The sequence below is a fragment of the Vigna radiata genome, chromosome 7 (genome assembly GCF_000741045.1).
Source record: "Vigna radiata var. radiata cultivar VC1973A chromosome 7, Vradiata_ver6, whole genome shotgun sequence".
Taxonomy (NCBI): Eukaryota; Viridiplantae; Streptophyta; class Magnoliopsida; order Fabales; family Fabaceae; genus Vigna; species Vigna radiata.
Genome location: NC_028357.1, coordinates 54,900,398 through 54,920,201, shown reverse-complemented (window position 1 = coordinate 54,920,201; position 19,804 = coordinate 54,900,398). Strand labels below are relative to the sequence as shown.

Below are 19,804 nucleotides of genomic sequence, written 5' to 3'. Positions count from 1 at the left end.
GTCAGAACAAAAAATGTTGATGAAAATAGGTTTGTTGGTAAACTGTCTATATTTTTTTTTACTGAAGTTACTTATTATTGATGAATTTCTTCACGAACTCTTGGTTGCAGGAAGAAGATGATTTTACGATTAGAAGATTCCTACGTGCTCGTGATTTAGATTTGGAGAAGGCTTCTACAATGTTCCTCAAGTACTTGAAATGGAGACATTCGTTTCCAAATGGTTCTGTATCCGTATCAGAAGTTCGCAATGAACTTGCTCAAGAGAAGGTGTTCATGCAAGGAAAGGACAAGATAGGTCGACCTATAGCTGTTGTAGTCGGTAGAAAACATTTTCAGAACAAAGATGGTGGAGATGAATTCAAACGTCTGTTTAATTCCATTTAATATTTACTTCTTCTAGTATAGTTAGTGTCATGCACAATTTTGTCTCTCATTGACAAGTTATATGTAATACAGGGTTTGTCGTCTACGTGTTTGACAAAATATGTGCAAGGTAATCCCAATTTTATTCCTTAATATCTTTGTTTTGGAACTAAGTGTTTACAAGTTTTGTGTGTATTGGTGTATCAGTATTCCACCTGGTCAAGAAAAGTTTGCTGCTATAGCTGAACTTAAGGGATGGGGATACTCAAACAGTGACGTTCGTGGATACCTTGGTGCTCTATCAGTTTTGCAGGTATATATAGCACCATTTCTTGCTTGTTTCAGTGTTTTCACATGGTACAAGACAGATTAGTGTGTTTGGTAATATGTCACACATGAATTAGGAATAAGGTCAATGTTAACATGTGTCTGTTTGCGTGAAGCTGGAATTGAAGTTCGTATGTTGTAATGGCTGTACATTTTTGGATGCAGGATTACTACCCGGAAAGATTGGGGAAGTTGTTTATTGTCAATGCACCATACATATTTATGAAAGTGTGGCAAATTATTTATCCTTTCATTGACAACAAAACCAAGAAGAAGGTTGTGTCTTACATTCAGTTTGTATCTAATTAAATACATAATATATATAGTATGTGTTTGAGATTTTGATGTTGGATTTGCTTGCAGATAGTATTTGTGGATAAAAACAAGGTGAAATCAACACTGCTAGAAGACATTGATGAAAGTAATATACCAGAGATATTCGGTGGGCCACTGCCATTAGTCCGACTTCAGGATATCTAATTAAAGAACTGCTAACAAATAAGGAGAGACCATACTAGAAAAAATAAACTTTATTCTTTCTAATTTATGTATTTGTATGCTATTTTCTGTACCCAAATAAAGTACATGGCACAATATAGACTGGCCATTGTTGTCTCAACAGATTTAATTTGGTGCTATACTTGTCCTCATTCTCATCCAATAGAAACCAATGTAGGTAGGCTATTGCATCAAAGAGTGATGTTTGGTGTATGTTACGATGCAATATGCTGTTACTTCATCAATCTAGTTGATGCTTACCATAAATTGCAACATCAAACTAAGAATCAATTCATCAGAACACAATTTTTTTCTTTTTTCATGACACCCTGAGGAAAAACATCAAATTATCTTACATCAATTTATAAAATTCGAAACAAATACAACACTAAACTCAACAAAGGAGGAATCAAGATTATCGGCAATCACCTCAAATCAATTGGCTCTTAATAATGAAAGTGAATTGTTGCCAAATTCTCTAAAGCGATGAGCTCATGAGAGTTCTTCACCAAAATCTTTCATAAGGGAAGAAACCTCAGCAACACATACTTCCTAAGAACTCTTTTATTAATGAAACAAACCAAACATATAAAAAGGTATATGATTATATTTATATTCAAATTAAACTCATTTATAAGAAGAGGAGTTTTCTTTTCAAAATATAACACCCTACTACAATTTCCTTTATTAACATAATAAAAATAAAATTTTTAAAATTTTACTTTTATCATCATCATTAGTATTACTATAATAAAAAAAGTTATTAAAAAATTATATTTTAAAACTTGTGTTGAAATTTACTTCTGGACATAAAATATCGGTTATAATATATAAATGAATATAATTTCCTCTTTATAATTATAATTAATACGGTGAGAATGATTTAACTTTAAACTCATTTCTTAATATAATATTAAAACTTATCCTAGTAAATTTTATGTAGTTTGTTGTATCTATCAGTATTATACATACTCTTCTATATTCTTAGGGTTAATATTTTTTGCATACATGTGTTTTTTTTTTATGCTTAATGTTTTTTAAATAAAAAAAAGCATATTATAAATTCTAAATCTAATAGAAATAATGTCAAATTATATTATATAATTGTGTATAAACTTTTTACCGAGTCAATTTTGTGAAATTGAAGGAATAACTCTTGAAACAGTAGGTTGATAGATGGAGATTAAGTAAACTTACTGACATTAATTTCAAGTCATACATCAAGCAATCTTAAATAAAATAAGACAACATAACTTTTGAATACAATATGTACATGCATACCAAATGTAGGAAGATGGTTGAAGTAAGAATCAACTTATGCAGGAAAGAACTTCCAGAAAAACCCAAAGGAAACTTATTAAAAGTATCTCAAAATTAAACAGTAAAACCCATTTATTGAAAGTGATCAAGAAGCCGACAACGCAGTATTATTTTATTAGTTGGTATATTTAAAATAAATAAATCACAAATTATTATATAAATAATTATAAAAGTATTTTAAAAAAATTGTTAAAAAAATATTTTTCAAAAAAAGAAAAAACAAAGAAAAATATCGAGCGACATCGTATGGACTTAAGCCCAGTAGATAGCTTCCACATGCCAACTATAATATGCATGGACCAACGTTTTTAATTTTTCTTTTTAAATATTAGTATGTAACAAGTAAAAGTAAAATAGAAGAATACGATCAATGGACAAAAATAAATAAATTATATATGTATTTTTAAAATTTAAAAGAATTAAATAGAGACAAAAAAAAATCTTTAAAAAACTAAAACAGTGGAGGCAACCAAGTCAATCTATTGACTTTGTTTACGATAAATGAGCTAAAGATTGACTGAATTTTCTTATCATATTTTTGAAAATCGAATTCCGACTGTGATGATGAGATCGCATTTATTGATTCCAACAAATTCACCAGTCTAGAAGTACACTGATATTTTAAGAATCAATATAATACATAAATAAATAGTGTTACATTATTATATTTAGAATGAATCTGGGTTTCACAATTCATTCTTATTTTTATATTTATATATCTTTATATTTATATTTAATAAGTATGAAAATTTTATGAGAAACACATATACCTGTATATGATAATTTTCTGATTATAAAATACATTTTTACAAAATAAAAATTGCATAAACAACATAATATCGTATTTAATGTCATACACAATCTATTTTCTTCAATATCAAATATTAAGAAATTATAATTATATAAATATTAAAAATTTATTAAATAATAATTAAATTAAGATAAAAATGACAGAGAGTAATATTTAGAAATACTTTTTTTTAAGATTGATTTGAAAGAGAATGACTTGATGAATTTTCAAATAAAATTTGTGTTGTTGTTTTTAAAATAATTTAGGATGAAAATAAATTGATTTAGGGTAAAGTTTGTAAAATTTATTAATAATTTGAGTAATATGATATTCGTACGAAGTGTGTATAACAAAACATAAATAAGGCAATTAAAATTATATTTTACCAAAAAGGAAAAAAAAAATAATGGACGAAGGTGGAAGATGTTGAAAATGGGTAGTTGTAGGTAATACGGCAGCAATGCCGCAAAATTTGACAAAAAAGAAGATTAAGATGATGGAATGAAGCAAAAGGAAACATGAATCCAAATTTAATTCAACCAAATTGACCAGAACGTGTTTTAGTAGAGATATCTCACTTTTTATATATCGTAATTTTTATATAGTAGAAAAATTACATACAACATAAATCTATGTATACAAATATCATATGCTTCCAACCACACAATTTGACCTCTTGCTCTTATTCTTATCAAGTTTCCTTTATCTAATATTAAGATATAACACATTTACATTCTTTTATAAATATACCATTATAAACAATTCACAAATTTTACACGAATAACATCACTTGAATGAAAGACATTCGTTTGAGTAATAATAGATATTCCTTGAACAACACAAAAAATTTTAATATTATTGACAACTAAAACTTATTAATATAATTACAAAAAAATTTCACAAAAGCAAAATTATCAATGATAACAAATTTGTTTATAAAATGTTCATCGATAAATTTTAAGAATGAATAATAAAATTCATCAACAGTTATCTATAACCAAAAACTCATCACTAATTACCTGTAGTCTAATTCCATTAATAACGTCAATGAATATTTTTTTGGTGGGTGAAATTCATTAACTACAAAGGTTTTGGTTATGAAAGGAATTGATTTCTAAATCACTATAATCACTAATTATTTTTTGTTACTAAAATTAGAGACTAATTCTTTTGATAGCCAAAACTTTGATAGCTAATGCTAGTGACTAATTTAGAGACCAATTAATTATAGTAACTAATTTAAATATCAATTTAGAAACTATTTTAGTTACTGATAATTTTTACTTTATAATTTTGTATCTAAATTGGTTGCTATAGTGACTAATTATTTTTGTCATTAAAATTGGTCATTATTTAGAGATTTTCTTGTAGTATTTCTTTTTCCTTCTATTCTTTCTCTCATCCTCCTCATCCACTGTTGCCATTGCCATTGTTACCATTACTAATGCCCCATCATCGTGTTTGTTGTTGTTGTCATCTCTTTCTCCCTTTCCTCCTTCTCATTTTCCTCCACCTCATTCTCTCCCTCTGTCATCGTGTCCTCATCATTTCCTTTTCCTTCTCCTCTTATTTTCTTCTTTCTCTTCCTTTTTTTTTCTTTTTCTCTTCTTATTCTCACTCATTATCATTCAATTAATAATACATATTTTGTTAAATTTGATTAAAAAATTGACACTCATTTTACCAACAGAGTTATTGATAGATTTAAAAAAATTCAATTACTCATAAATTTATCAATGAATTTTTGGAAAATAATTACTAACAAATTTTCAAAAAATTTAATTAAATACAAATTTATCGATGGATCGAAAAGTATCATTCCTGACAAATTTACTAATAAATTTTAACATTAATATTCAAAGTTTATATGAAAAATTTTACTTACATTTTAATAGTAAATTTTATTGATGAAAATATTAATTGATAATAAAAATTATAAATTGTCAAACATATTTTAATAATATTTTTAAATATAATAAATATTGACTATATTTTATGTTTTTAAGATATCAAACTTTTTTTTTGGTCAATATTATCGTAATAAATTATTAAGAAGATTTTTAAGTATTTAAGTTTTCTTTTTCCTAAAACGAAGTTTAGGTCTGCCTGTGACATGTATAAGTGACTAATGTTTTTATTCTTTTTATCAGCAAAATAGGTATTTAATGTATTGTGGGCTTTTTTATGTAGACGCGTATCAAACAAAAACCATCCAATTTTAAATGATTACTATTTAATGCGAGTGAGTTGAAATTATTGTTTCAATTTTTTTTTCTTTACACATAAATCATCCAAAGTTTTAGACACACTCTATCCATTCTTCAACATTATCTATCTTATAAATTGATTTATCTCAATTGACTCATTCAAACATGTAATTTTGAATATATTAATTTGATCCATTTTATTAAGGATTACGAGTAAAATGAGTTAATTAATGTAAATTTTAAAATAAGAAAATAAAAAATTACATATTTAATAAATAAAATACGTTACAAATAAGTACAAAACTGAAGGTATGCAATGCATAGATCCGTCCACATATTTTTGAAAACCAATAATGTTCGTAAATTCGTTATAATTTATGACAAAAGTCATTTTAGGATAAAGTTTAGAGGAATAATGTATTTTTTTTCTGTAATAAGAGTTTTCGACTTAATTTAGATTAATCAGATTATGAACAATTTTTAGTCCAATAAATGCAATTTTCATGGGAATTAAATTTTTAAAAATAGGAAAAATATTTAAAACATCAATAATAATAAAACTAAAGGCATTAATACGTCAGTTGGTAATTTAGTGTCTGACACAAGGAATATATGAGACCATGCACTTGGTCAACTGTTAGTTCAGTGTCTTCTAGATTTTAGTTTGGAAACCCGGTGATCATTATTGTAACGCGCTTTTCGCCCTATTTTTTTCAAATTTTCAGGTCAGCGTTTTCGTCCGTGTTCAAACGTCTCTCATTTTTTCATTACTTTTACCAAAAAAAAACAGGGTAGCTTATTAGAATAATTAAATTAAAATTTATAGATTATGAGTTATAATAATTTTTTAATTAAAATTATTATGAATTCTGACTATTTCTTCGTAAAATTAGAAAAAAGTGAAGTCATTATATAAATTTTTTTTATAAATATGTTGAATTAAAGTTGTCAAATTAAAATAATTTTGATTTGTTTGAAATCATCTACATTCTATACTTTTTATAAACTGAAAGTCGTTTTTTTAATGAATTTTGTTAAATATATTTATAAAGAAATCATAATGCGATATAATATGTCTTACTTTTATAATTTTATAAAGATAAAAATAAGACTAAAAACTCATGATAATTTCAATTAAAAAAATTGGTCTCACTTATGACTACTTATCTTAATATATAAATTTTAAATTAACTATCTTATTTTTATAATTTACGATATAAACTATCCAAATTTTTAAAATTTTCTTACTTTTTTACATACTTCCGCAATATATAATTCATACCACTTAAATAAGAGTTTACAAGACTTATTCATCAATAAAAATTCCTTTTAAATGGATAATATTTATATTAATTTTTTTCGTGGGAGTTATTTTTACACCACTTTGTTTATTTTTTTACCACATAAAATCGATATATATATATATATATATATATATATATATATATATATATATAGATCAGTGATTGCATAGATTTATTTTTGTCGCAGTCATAAAGGTTGTTACAAGAATATTTCACAGTACTCCACAGGGTTGTTATGAGACGCAGGTAAAAGCTCGTATAAACTCTGCTCTTCTGCTTCTCAACTTCTCTTACCTTCTCTCATTCATCCATGTCTGCTTTGAAACTTCAAGTTTCTAATACTATATTTCTGTGCTGTTTGTTATCAAAATTTCATGGATATATACGCGAACGAGACAATACACATGTAGTTAATTAATTTATTTCATGTGCATTACTCATATCATATCATGTCAATGAAAAAACTACACACTTGCAGCATTATTTCCTTGACACCATACATAATAAACATTACAAGATAAGCATATATTTAATTGATGTATTGAAGTTCTCAACGTTTTTGTTTGGCATCGAAATCAGGTTTCCGTTTGGTAGGAGGCTCGGAAGAAGAAGCTGCGGAGTTCATCGAAAAGGTTGAAGACGATGGCGAAGAAGAGGAAGAAAGAATGGCATCATTATCAGTTGCAGTGTGACGAGGAAGCAGTTGGAAGGGAGTTGAAGTGGCTTGTAACGATGGTGGACGATTTGTGAGGTAACCTAATTCCCCTGAGAGATGAACTTTTTCTGGAAAATTGAGCTTGGCTTTGCTTCCTTTGAATCTGAGAGCTGCTTCATCGTAAGCAAGTGCAGCAGCCTCCGCGGTGGGAAAAGTTCCCAGCCAAACTCTGGCTGCTTTCTTCGGGTCGCGAATCTCCGCGGCCCACTTCCCCCATGGTCGCTGTCTCACTCCTCTGTACTGTTTTCTTGCGCTTCCTTCACACATAGCCACATTACACGTCATGAATTTCAGCAAACACCTTGCGAGCATCTTTCGTTGTGCGCACGCAAGTCATATTCACGAATATGCTACTTTTAATAACTTTACATTATAAACACTTGGAAAGTCGTAAGGGGTTTTTCATTTACTCCACACTTTTTTGTTTTAGAGATAGTATGGTATCATAAAATTTAAACATTAGCTAGGTACCATTTATTTCTCAAAGCTAGCTATTTTATAATATCTTAATTTATTTTATAATGTTTTAATTCATCTTTTACACTTTCACAGTGTCTTATAAAACCTTTATTTTAATTGATATTCATTTGATAGTTAGTAGAAAGATATATTTTTTATTTTACAATTTAGATTCTAAAATTTGTACTTAGTGGAATAAAACTATGACTCTTACAATAAACACATAATATTTATTAAAACTTTATTAGTTTTATTTTTCAAAATAAAAATTAATAGTTTTGGTGTTCAAAATAATTTAAGACATTATCTAGAATTGTGTAATATGTGCATAGACACGTCACATATTAACAACTATTATGGGATGGCATATAACATGACTTTGTCTGGATTGTCTAGAATTATGTAATATGAATTATTGATTTTACATAGTTCTAATTTATAAGAATCAAATTTAACTGAAAAAAATAATTGAAGGATTAAGAAAAAATATCAAGCTTTTCTTTTTCTCTCTCTATTATGTATGGATATATAGATATACTTTCCTTTTAAAAGAAAGTGGCATCTTTTTTTATCTGTGGGCAAACAAAAGTTGTGTAATTTCAGTTCGCACACAACGTATTCTATTAGAGGGCACAAGTTCTTTCATTTTTTTTTTATCAATATCTTATGTGGAAGATGTGTGTAATACATGTAAATGAGTTTAAATCTGGACATAACTTCTTCACTATTCTAATGAAAATTTTAACTTACTAAAACAAATGTTATTTTCTTTATCTCTGAGCAAACAGAAAATCTTGTCATATTTTTGTGAACATTAATTATTTTCTTTTATACACTTTTACAAATAATGTTTTTCTGGCTTCCTTTTCTTTATTTGTTTATTATGATTTAAAAATGAGACGGTTTTGATATATTTTTAGTAGATTTTAATGTGAAATTGAAATTCATTTATGTCATGTAAAATTCAACTGTATTAAGTTTTTTTTTTTAGTATTAAAAGATATTTTAGATTTATATTTGAACTGTTTATATTGTTGGATTTTTTTTTAGTTCAAAATATTAGTCTAAAATATTATTTAACACATAAAAATATCAATATAATTGAGTTAAAATAATCACATCAATTAATTTATAAGGTTTAAGGACTAAGATTTATCAAGTTTGAATAAAAAATGAATTCCATTTCTATGATGTAAACATTACAAATACATTTAATCTTAAAAAATATAAAGATTGAAGAGATACACATAAAATGAATTATATTTTATGAATGTTAATTATTTTATAACTAATTGTCTTTCACATTTCCTAACCTACAATACGCAAATTCTGACTTGGATTTGTTCAGAATGCATTATATCAGTTTAATCTGCCATTAAGTGTGTTTATTGATTGATAATACATGTATTACACTTTTTTTATGTCGATTTTTGGTTTGTCTTGTGTTGTGGCCATATTAAGGTTATTTATTTATCTAAGTAAATTATTCATTTTTAAAACTATATACCATTTTATGGTAAAGAAAAAAAAAGAAAAAAAAAGAGAGAGAAATTTAAATGGTTTTATATCTCTCTTTTGTTGGCAAGACATTTTAGGTTGCAATAGAAATAGTAGTGAGAAAAAGGGCTCACAGCCTGTCCGTAAAGTACTACTTACTTTTGGTCATAAATCTTTATTTTATTAAATATACAATTGTATTACAACTTACATTCACATTCTATAATTAAGCTGTATTGAAGCTGGCATTTTAAAATTATAACAAAAATAAAAAAAATAGTTTTATATTTGATTTTAAAACTAAATATAAGACAACACAAAGACGAAAAGGACTGGACAAAATAAACTATTTTTGTAATCACAAAAACAAGAAACAACCTTTTAACTCGTAACACAACTTGAGAAAAATATAAATCACCCACATTGATAATAGCTACGCACAACGACAACTTCAATGTTCTAATTAACTAGCATAGCTTTTCCACACTATATACGATCGTCCAAACATTATTTACTGTATATAAATACACTATAACATCGTATCCACATGTTAATTGTTTAGTATATACACACAACAAACTACACATATATAACACAATTCTATGTATTTGTTCATTTTATTGACTACCAACACAACAATAAATCTTCAACTGTCATAACTCATTTACCTATCCTATTCTATACTACTTATACGTCCTGGAATATATTTTGCATAGCTATAGCATATGTTTAGAATGAAGGAAGCAGAGAAAAATTTAAATTTTTCTTAACATCAAGTTTTTCCTCAAACCGAAAAAAGAAAAAAATATTTCTATATCTTTAGTTTTTTGTTTTCTTTTTCACTATCTCTTTCTTTTTAACCAAGCATACCATTATTTTGAAAAAAGGAAAAATATAATTAATGGTGTAAAGAGGAGTGCGTATACAATTTTTTTATGAAATTTTTCATGAGTGCATGGGAAACAAGATTGAGAAAACATCAGTGCAAACAAAACAACATTCATGTATGAAGTAACCTCATGTGATGTAACTTGCAGAAGCACACGATGATTTTCAGAGACAAATCAAGAAACCCTAAAGATTGCTATCTCCAGCTATACACAAGGTAATAACATATATCCTTTTCTGGTTTCAGCAAAGATATAGAAGAACACAACAGGGGAACATAATACTTGTTCCTGCATCAAGTCATGATTCCCAATATTCCACGGTTCTTAATCACTCCTCAAATCAATTACGAAAGCAAGAAAAAAGAGAAAAATGTGCAGTATATAGTATATATGATAACGGCGCAGGGAGGAACATACCTTGTTGTGGTGGTGGATGCGATGGTTCGTTCGAATTATTCTGAACAGAAGTGGAGTGAGAAAGTGTCGTTGGATCTTCAGGCAGTGGATTGCCACCAATGACTTGAACAAGGGCCGATACCACAGCAGACACGTCTTGCTTAGACCGAGAAAAATAAAACGGAAACGTTTTTTCTTCTGCTTTTTCTTCTTCTTCTTCTTCTTCTTCTTCTTCAGGAAGTGGCCTCTTTCCATGCTTTCGATCCACTTTTTCAAATCAGATATCGATCACGTGAAAGGTACGATGCGATGACTGTGAGTGAAATTTTGTGTATGGTTTTGGTGAATTGAATCTGAGAGCTGGATAAGCGTGTTGATGTTATTGGTTTTGGGTGGAAAGGGAGAAGAAACGAGAGTAGAAGGAGGAGGAGTGAGGAAGAAGCTAGGGTTTTTGAATGAATATGAAATTTTGAGCACTATATATAAATAAACCGAAGAAAGAGGAACCCAAAAGTCTTCTGTTCATCGTATTCTTCTTCTTCTGCCTCCTTTAGTTTATTTTTTGTTCGTTTACTTTTTGAAACAATTCTTCCATTTCTTAAATTCCTTTTTCTTTTGTGTTTGTCTTATTCTACGAGACTAATAATACTTTTATGACTCGCCTACTACCAACTTATTACAATAATGTTATTCCTTTGATTTTTTTTTTTTTTTTCATGTATATTGATTTCTCGGGCTTATTTGAATTAAATTTAATATTAGTGGATAATTTTTATATTAATTAAGCATGACTATTAATATAAGTGATTCTTACTTCTTTTTACATCATTTATATGAAGATATGGATGTTATGTATACAATTTTTCATGTACTTGTCTTATTTTAAATTATTAAAACATTTTTTTATTAGATGATTTGTAGAAAATTTGCCGTTATTTTTATATGCTCTTTTGTTTTATTTTATTTTAAAAAATATATAAATATAATTTTTCATTTTCTTTCTCGGTTGTTTGAAACTTTGAATATCAATCGAGTTTAACTACTTTTTGTGTTTAGACTTGCATACAAATTTATAAAAATAATTAGATTATCTACAGAGCATACATAGTCTATGTTCCTTTTTAATTTTTTATTTTTTGTTACCTAAGAATGCTTAATTATCAATTACAAGTATTCAACAATATAATGTTATTTAGTATTCTATTTCAAAATTTATATAATTATAATTTTTTCTTTGAAATATGACATTGAGGATTAAGGTTATATTACATGAGAGAGTGTCCAATAAAAAATACATTATTTATAAGACAAATAAAATATTTACTTATAGGTTTATATTTATAAAATATTTTATACCAAGGGTGTTTATAGAGTGATTTAATTAATTTTTTAGTTAAAATTACATATGAACGAAATATAAAAATTATGAGTTTGGTTTGGTTCCATTTAAATATGAAAAAAAATTCAAAGCAAACCAAATAACTTTTATTGTTAGTACATATTTTGTCTTATCTTTACATAACAATATAATCTTATATCCTGATTAATAGTTTCATTCTCTGCTCTATTGTAATTAAATAATTGTTTACGAACAAAAACAACTTTTTCTATCAGTGAATGAACTATATGTATAAATGCACACTAGGAGTGTGTATCTTAACATCACACTGGTGTAAAAAAAACGTTTTTGAGATTGGGTTTTGGTTTCAAGAAAAATAAAACCTTTTAAAAAAAAGTTGTAGTTTTGAAATTTTTTCACATGTATTTGCATCTAAAATAACCAACGGTTTTAGTTATTTAAATAACTAAAACATGTAATTTTATAAATATTTTTAAAGTTTAATATCTATTTTGGTCCATCGATTTATAAAGTCTATTCGAAGTTGTCTTCCTTTTTTTTTCAAAAGCTCACTAACATTCTATTTTTCGCAAAAACAGTTTAAGTTGATCCTTTTTTCGTCCGGCGTTAAAAAACTAGCGTCGTAGTTGTCCTGCTAGTTAAAATTAAATGACATGTCCAATTAGTCCAATTAGTTGCAAGTTGAACCAATAAGAGATTGTCATGTGACAGTTCCCTTTCCATTCAAAAGCTTTATCATACTTCTTCATCTTCTTCAATAATCATCGTCATCATCAACCAATCACATTGTAATTTAGTTATAAAGAAACAAAAAAGTTAAATTAAGGGAGAAAAACCTTCAAAGGGTGAAGACCAACTTTGAGTTCATGAGATTGTTGTTCTTCTGTTTCTTTGCTACTTGAATCAAGTGTCAAAGCTAACTGAGAAGAGGAATCTAATGTTTGATGAGCGTCTTCGGGGTTATTAGTGTTGTTGTTCTCTGATTCCTTCTTCTCTACTATGAAATCCATAATCGTGCACTGCTTCTCAAACCCTAATCCCCTTTTCCCAAACCCTAATCCCTTTTTCCCCTTTTCCCAAACCCTATTCCCTAATTGCACAAACCTATTTTTATTTATGTTTATTCAATTTTGTTTTACTAGAATCAAAACCTCACTATCTTCCAATCCCAGCATCTCACCCTTGCCATAGGAGACAGTGAGCGACGGCGAACGGAGGAGAGAGAAGCGGGAAGAGGCGGAGAAGGAGAGGGAATTGAGAGCAGGGGAAAACAAAGGTGTGGCCATGAAAACAGGGAAAACCGAGAATGCCACGTAATAATAAATTTTACAGCTCATTCAGGTTTCGCAAGGTAGGCAACTATGTCGTTAGTCATTTTAACGCCATAAGCAAAAAGGGCTAACGTGCACTGTTTTTTACAAAAAGTAGGATGTTAGTGAACTTTTGAAAAAAGAGAAGATAACTTTGAATAGACCCTACAAATTGAGGGACCAAAATAGATAATAAACCTAATTTTAAAAATGTCACAAGTGACATTTTACAAAATCTATGTTTCAGTTTTTTAAATAAATTAAACCTAAAGTAAACCAAAAATTTAAAAGATATCATTATTATTTTTTAATTTTATCTTTGTGTGAAGGAATAGACTTCTGTTTTATAAAAAATTGAAGCTTATTCCTTTGCTAAGGTTATTTTTTCCAAATATTAAGAGTCTTGCTATAGGCATTTGTTATCCTGCACTATTGTGATCTCTTTGATTTTTTTATGCAATTGGGAGACACAAATGTTATTGTTATTCCTAGTCCTTTCTTCGTTGTCACTACAGACCTGAACATTGTTCTATTATCTTTTTTTTCTTTGCCACTATGACACAAAGGTTGTTGTATTGTATCTTCCTTTCTGAGATGTCCATTCTCTCATTCTTGTGTTTTTTATTTTTTTCGTTTTTCCTATCGCAAGCATTTCGTGTTCAGGTTCTTCATGCGAGATACAGTGCTCCTCTTCACCATTGCCTAACTTGGTTGCGATCAATGTCTTCTCCTAGCCATTCCTCTCCAACTGCGAAACGCAAATTCTTTGTTACTGCACTCTTTTCCCTTCTCTTGTCACCGTACACTCATATATTATTTCAAATTATTAAATAATCTGTCACCATTTCTGCATCTAAATATTTTTAAAATTTGTTTTATGTCACTTATAGGTTTCAATTCTTCTATAACTCAAGCCTATCTATTAAGAATATGCTTCAGTTGAAGTCTAAAGCTTCTTCTCTTTTTACTCGTTTGAATATGCTTTGATTGGAGAACCGGAGTAAAAATGCGAAAATAACTGGTGTCAAATTTGTTCTCTAGACTAGTGTTACTTTCAACAAAAAACCTTAAAGCAAGGAATTCATAAGCCTTCTACCTTATATGTTGTTCATTTTTCTCATTTCTACAATACAAAGACCATACTTGATGACTCCTTCTTCAAGCATTCAAGGTGAATGAGTTGAAGAGAAGACAAGGTTGAGTGGAAGCAATGAAGAAGTGGAGAGGTTGAAGGTTCAGCTATGGTGATATGATGGTGTAGGAGTGCTCTTAAGAAAGGTTAAGTCACCTCTCAAAGAAGGATGGTTAGAGGAAACCTAAAGGAAAAGTCTAGCCTAGGTTGATTTACAAAAGAAGAAGGGTTTGGAGTAATATACTAATATGAATTAATGATATTTACAAGAGGTAGGCTTCCAACAAGATCGACCATACAAGACCGACCATATAAACTTGTTAGAAAAGGGGTCCCACACCAAATCCTTCCATAAAACCCCCCCTTTAGCTCTCAATACCTAAACTACAATACTTTAGAGACTTTGTAAGTCTAGTAGAGTTTAGGATGACTTCTCATAAACATGTATCCTTAGTCAATGCATAACACTAAATTCACAAAAGTAGCTTTCCTCCTTAGGAACACCATAATAAAAAAATATACATCTCTTGGCACCAACTTTCGAAAAGATCTTTTACATCAATATAGAGACTACATTCATCTTAATTCACAATAAACATTACCAAATAGGTGAACAATGTCATTAGAAAATAGCCAGAGAACAACATATCACATATAGCATATTCATCACATTCTCATATAATCTTAACACCATGTCATACATATGTATTTTACCTAAATCCAAACTCATCTTATAACATAAATCAACTATTATTTATTTCAAATTACATATTAATAATTCATCATTCATTTTCTATTGCATAAGCATAACATTCAGTTACAATATTTCCATTAAGTATATCAAAATAGCGAAAAATATTTCTATAACAACATATCTCTAATTGTCAATCTCAGCGATAAAAAAGAAACCATATGTAAATAATCATTTGTCAAAATTTTAGCTCGATCCAACAATCAATAAAGTGAGAATCAAAATTTTACAAGAATAGTCTAGAACCTAAAATAGGGTGGTGCCCAACACCATCTGGCGTCCAATACTAGATCCCTTAATGTTCATTGTTAAGTGAGCACTTAGCGTGACTAAGAGACCATTCAACGCCCTGGATCCCTGGAGCTCACTATCAAGTGAGTGTCTATCGGTCCCAGAGTTATGCCAAACACTCTGGATCACTGGAACTCGCTAAATTGAATCCTACGATTGGTGCCCAAGAGTTCTATGGTACCATTTGACACTACATTAGAGTTCTAACTCCTAATTTGACTTGAATAGGTTGTCCAACTTGACTATCTATAGTTCCTTCTTAGTTTAAAATTTCTTATTTTAGTTCAAAATAACCATCCGATAGATTAAATTAGACCATCCTAACTAAATCAAATAAGTTCCACATACAACCATACTAAAACAACCCAAAAACAATATTCTAAGTCAATAAATCATGACTTAATTCATCATTATACTCAAAAAATTTACTGATAAAGTTTAACATATGAAATTTCCAAGTTTCATAGAGTAAAATTATAAGATCAACTCATACCACATGTCCTATAGGCATATCCTGTTATTAATCACATATTATCATAATCAAGCAACTCACGATCAACCAATATCATTTTATCATTAAAAATCCAGACACACACATATGTCAAACAATTTAATCATCAAGTATTCAAATTATTACTAACTTTCCCTTACTTGGATACAAACTCCTAGACTTAGAAGTTGCTCCCTATAGGCTCTACCTTACATAGGTTACAATACCTACACATAGAAAACTCTGGTCAACCATCAAAACACACATCCTAATAATTATAAACAAAACAAGGATTCATCTTAAGTCTTTAAACTCCACATGCAAACTCCTACAACTCCACAATCAACCAAATTTCTAATAAAAGTAAAAAAAGAAAGCAAAAGATGATTTTACTCTGTTCAAGATTTTGATCAGATAGGACTATAGACCTGGATGCCAGCAATCCTATGGTGTACCCCGATCTTCAAATAGATGAAGGATGAATTCAGATATCTAGAAAAAGGTAGAAAAAGAGTTTAGAAAAAGTCTTATAAAGATAATGGTTCTTATGAAATAAAATTCAATTAATAGAAAAATCTATTTATAGTTGAACTTTTTATGAATAAAATAATTGAATGACAGCCTTAAGATCACTACTACTTTTAAACTATTTTCTACGTCCTTAAAAAAAGAAAGACAATATATGTATCTAAAAAGATTAAAAAAAATTATCATTTTTTAATAAAAATAAGGTTTAATCATTTAAATTATCCATATTTATGTTGGGTTTTCTCAATTAGATCCCAGTATTTTAAAACGTCTCAATTTAGTCCATATTTTTGCAAAATTGAACCAATTAAGGACTTGCCGTTAATTTAGATAAACGGCGTTAAAATATGTTGTACCTCACATGGTGATATTACTAAGTTTTACTGACGTGGTAGGATGATATTACTAATTTTGAATTCTTTTATTTACATATTTAAAAAATCAAAACGCATTGTTGCAAATTTCAAATATGTCCATGGATTTTATTGCCCAACTAATCCAACGCAACACCTCTGGCATCAATGCCGCTCGCACAGCCATGATCAACCACCGCGGGAACCCAAAACAACCATCCTCAACCACCACGGGAACCAGAACAGCGAGAAAGGATCCTCAACGCAAAAACAAAAACAATGCAGAAAGGAAGAATCCAAAACGAAACATCAAGAACACAAGAACCCATAACTCAAACTCAGATTCCAATTTGAAACCCCCAAATCATAGAACAGACAAAATCCTAAATCACAGGATCCAAAACCCCAAATTCACAATTTCAGAAACCCTAACCCCAATGTTGCAAAAGAAGAACTCCAATTCGCGTTCCAGTCTATAGAAAAGAAAGCAAAAAGAACCCCCAAATCGAAAGCCCAAAACATTCTCTCTTTGCCGCGAAGACGCTAGAGGGCGAGATTCTCGCATTGCGAAACTTCATGCTTGAGCCCCTTGAAACTCGTCTCTCTTTCCCTGTGAGAAAACCCCAATCAGAACCCAGGTTTTTGTGTTGCGCAAAGGAGACACACTTGGTAGCGGTGTCGATGGCTGCGATGCAAGGGTTTTCGTTTTCTTCGAAGGAGACTCTCAGTCTCAGGAAATGTGAGAAATAAGGGGATTAACATAGAGACGAGGGAAAAGAGAAAAAGTGGTGTTAGAGGAGAGAGAGGAATTTTTTTTTTGTATGATTTAATTTCAATAAAATTTAATTCCAAAATGATACAAAACCAACTCAGATTGCCACCTCAGCCAAGTCATATCGTCACACATACCCAATTTTAACGTTGTCTATCAAAGTTAATCAAAGTTAACGGTAAGTCTTTGATTGATTCAATTTTGCAAAAATAAGGACTAAATTGAAACGTTTTAAAATACTGGGACCTAATTGAGAAAACCTAACATAAATAGGGACAATCTAAATGATTAAACCTAAAAATAACATAAAAAGTAAAATCTTTTGTTTAAGAAAAAGGGTAACACTTAAAAGGTTATTGTTTCTTCCAACATATTATTGGTTTGGGTGAAATCTATTTTAATTCCTTTGAATGTGTTAAAAAGTCTAAGCTTTTAACTTCAAACTCAAAACCTAACCATACCATAACACCACCATAGTGTTTAACTTAACTCACGCTAAGACTTGGTTATGAATAACTAATAAAGTTATGAATGTGAGGCTCTCATATTAGATTGGTGCTTGTGTCCAATCTTATGCATAAAATCAATAGGATGTCAGTCTCACCTTGGTTTCACATGCATATATTCCCATTCACATATGTCAAGCATATATTTCCATTCACATATGTTTATGATCTTTCACTTAATACTGTCTTCAGATTAAGTTAACAAGCTCGGAGTGGGCAATGTTATTGTTGGCTAACCTTGATAATCATGACATGATGTTTTTCAAATTCTTAGGTGCAAACTTGTTATAGCATGACATCATCTTAATACTTATTACCCATATACATAATATCTTCTTTACTATGCTAACATATAAGCAAGTTTCCGGATGTATGGACTAGAGAGTCCTTCTTGCAGGGTACAAATTTTGGGCTATGAATTTTCTTTCGGCCGAGACATGTTGTTTCTTCTTACATCGGTTTCTCTCAGTAAAGCTATGGAATGTGGCTCATAGCTACTCATTAATATCATTCAGAGCAGTTTTTCTCATTTAATTTGTATGGTGTGTTGGTTGATAGTTCCCTGTTACTTTGGGTTTGTTACATGCTTCTTTTAGTATTTATATTCTTTATTGCTAATAGAAAAAATAACACCATTATATCATATTAAAGCTAAAATATCTCGAATGTAATTTTTTTTGTGTGGTTATCTCTTTCCTTTTGTTTAATTCCATTGATGTATCACTTTTTTTTTTCACACCTCACACTAATGTCCACCCCTTTTTTCAACGTTTTAAACTAAAAACTCATAACAATCCACATCCCTAACCCATTTTCACATAGGAGTATGTAGACAAACAAATGAAAACATATTACATAAATAAATATTCTAATTCCTTCCACCAATTTTTAAGGATATTGTGCAAACTTGAAGGTAATTTTTAAATAACAGTAATAAAGAGAATTTAAGTTATAATTCATTTATATTTAGGTCCATAATTTAATTATATTTAATAATTGTTGTGAAACGGATAAAGTAATATTAGAGAACAAAACGAATTAATCCATTATTTTAATATTAAAACATTTAAACTGTCCTTTTAATATGAAAAATATATTTTAACACCAATTTTTTATATTATTTTGACACTGCACACGTGTCAAAATGTGGTTAACGATTTCAAATTAAAAAAAGCTGAGACAAGGACATATTTAAAAAAGAAAAACCAAAGTTTTTTTTTTTAATTTAAAATTGTCCAACCACATTTTGACACGTGTACAGAGTATCAAAATGGTGTCAAAAAATTGATGTTAAAATATCATTTTCCTTTTAATATTACAACACTAAGAACATTAAGCGGTGGAAATGGACAAAAGCTTTAAACTACGGGTATGGTATAAGATAGAGAATTGAATACAATTAGATGAATATGGTCACCAGCCCTTTGTTGTAGGCATCCCTATTTGGTGTGTAGCTTTTTCCAAATAACATGAACTGCAATTTTGAAGATAAAAGGTGCATCCTAGATCTAATTCTTACAGAGTCCCTTAATTTCGTTCAAAA

At 29.0% G+C, this 19,804-nt stretch overlaps 2 protein-coding genes across 4 annotated transcripts in view; one reads left to right on the top strand and one right to left on the bottom strand.

The window, feature by feature from the left end:
• LOC106767428 (random slug protein 5-like) overlaps window positions 1–1,435 on the top strand; it is a 28,125-nt gene extending 26,690 nt beyond the window's left edge. For all 3 annotated transcript variants that reach the window (XM_022784369.1, XM_022784368.1, XM_014652319.2), the window contains 5 exons: window positions 111–366; window positions 459–495; window positions 573–678; window positions 858–968; window positions 1,056–1,435. In XM_022784369.1, coding sequence (XP_022640090.1) covers window positions 111–366; window positions 459–495; window positions 573–678; window positions 858–968; window positions 1,056–1,172 — 627 coding nt within the window. In that variant the 3' untranslated portion in view covers window positions 1,173–1,435. The remainder of the gene's footprint in view (window positions 1–110; window positions 367–458; window positions 496–572; window positions 679–857; window positions 969–1,055) is intronic.
• Window positions 1,436–7,226: 5,791 nt separating this feature from the next.
• Window positions 7,227–13,138, bottom strand: LOC106766671 (ethylene-responsive transcription factor ERF114-like). The gene is made up of 3 exons (XM_014651383.2): window positions 12,965–13,138; window positions 10,790–11,039; window positions 7,227–7,783 (listed from the first exon to the last, which is right to left on the bottom strand). Exons 1-3 carry the CDS (start codon window positions 13,136–13,138, stop codon window positions 7,362–7,364), a joined length of 846 nt encoding a protein of 281 aa, XP_014506869.1. The 3' UTR covers window positions 7,227–7,361.
• Window positions 13,139–19,804: the final 6,666 nt, after the last annotated feature.

Coding starts and splice junctions, on each gene's coding strand:
- LOC106766671 (XM_014651383.2), bottom strand. CDS start 13,138: ATGGATTTCATAGTAGAGAAGAAGGAATCAGAGAACAACAACACTAAT. Junction 11,040..12,964: donor TTGGTCTTCACCCTTTGAAG/GTTTTTCTCCCT, acceptor ATCTGATTTGAA/AAAGTGGATCGAAAGCATGG. Junction 7,784..10,789: donor GCATCCACCACCACAACAAG/GTATGTTCCTCC, acceptor CTATGTGTGAAG/GAAGCGCAAGAAAACAGTAC.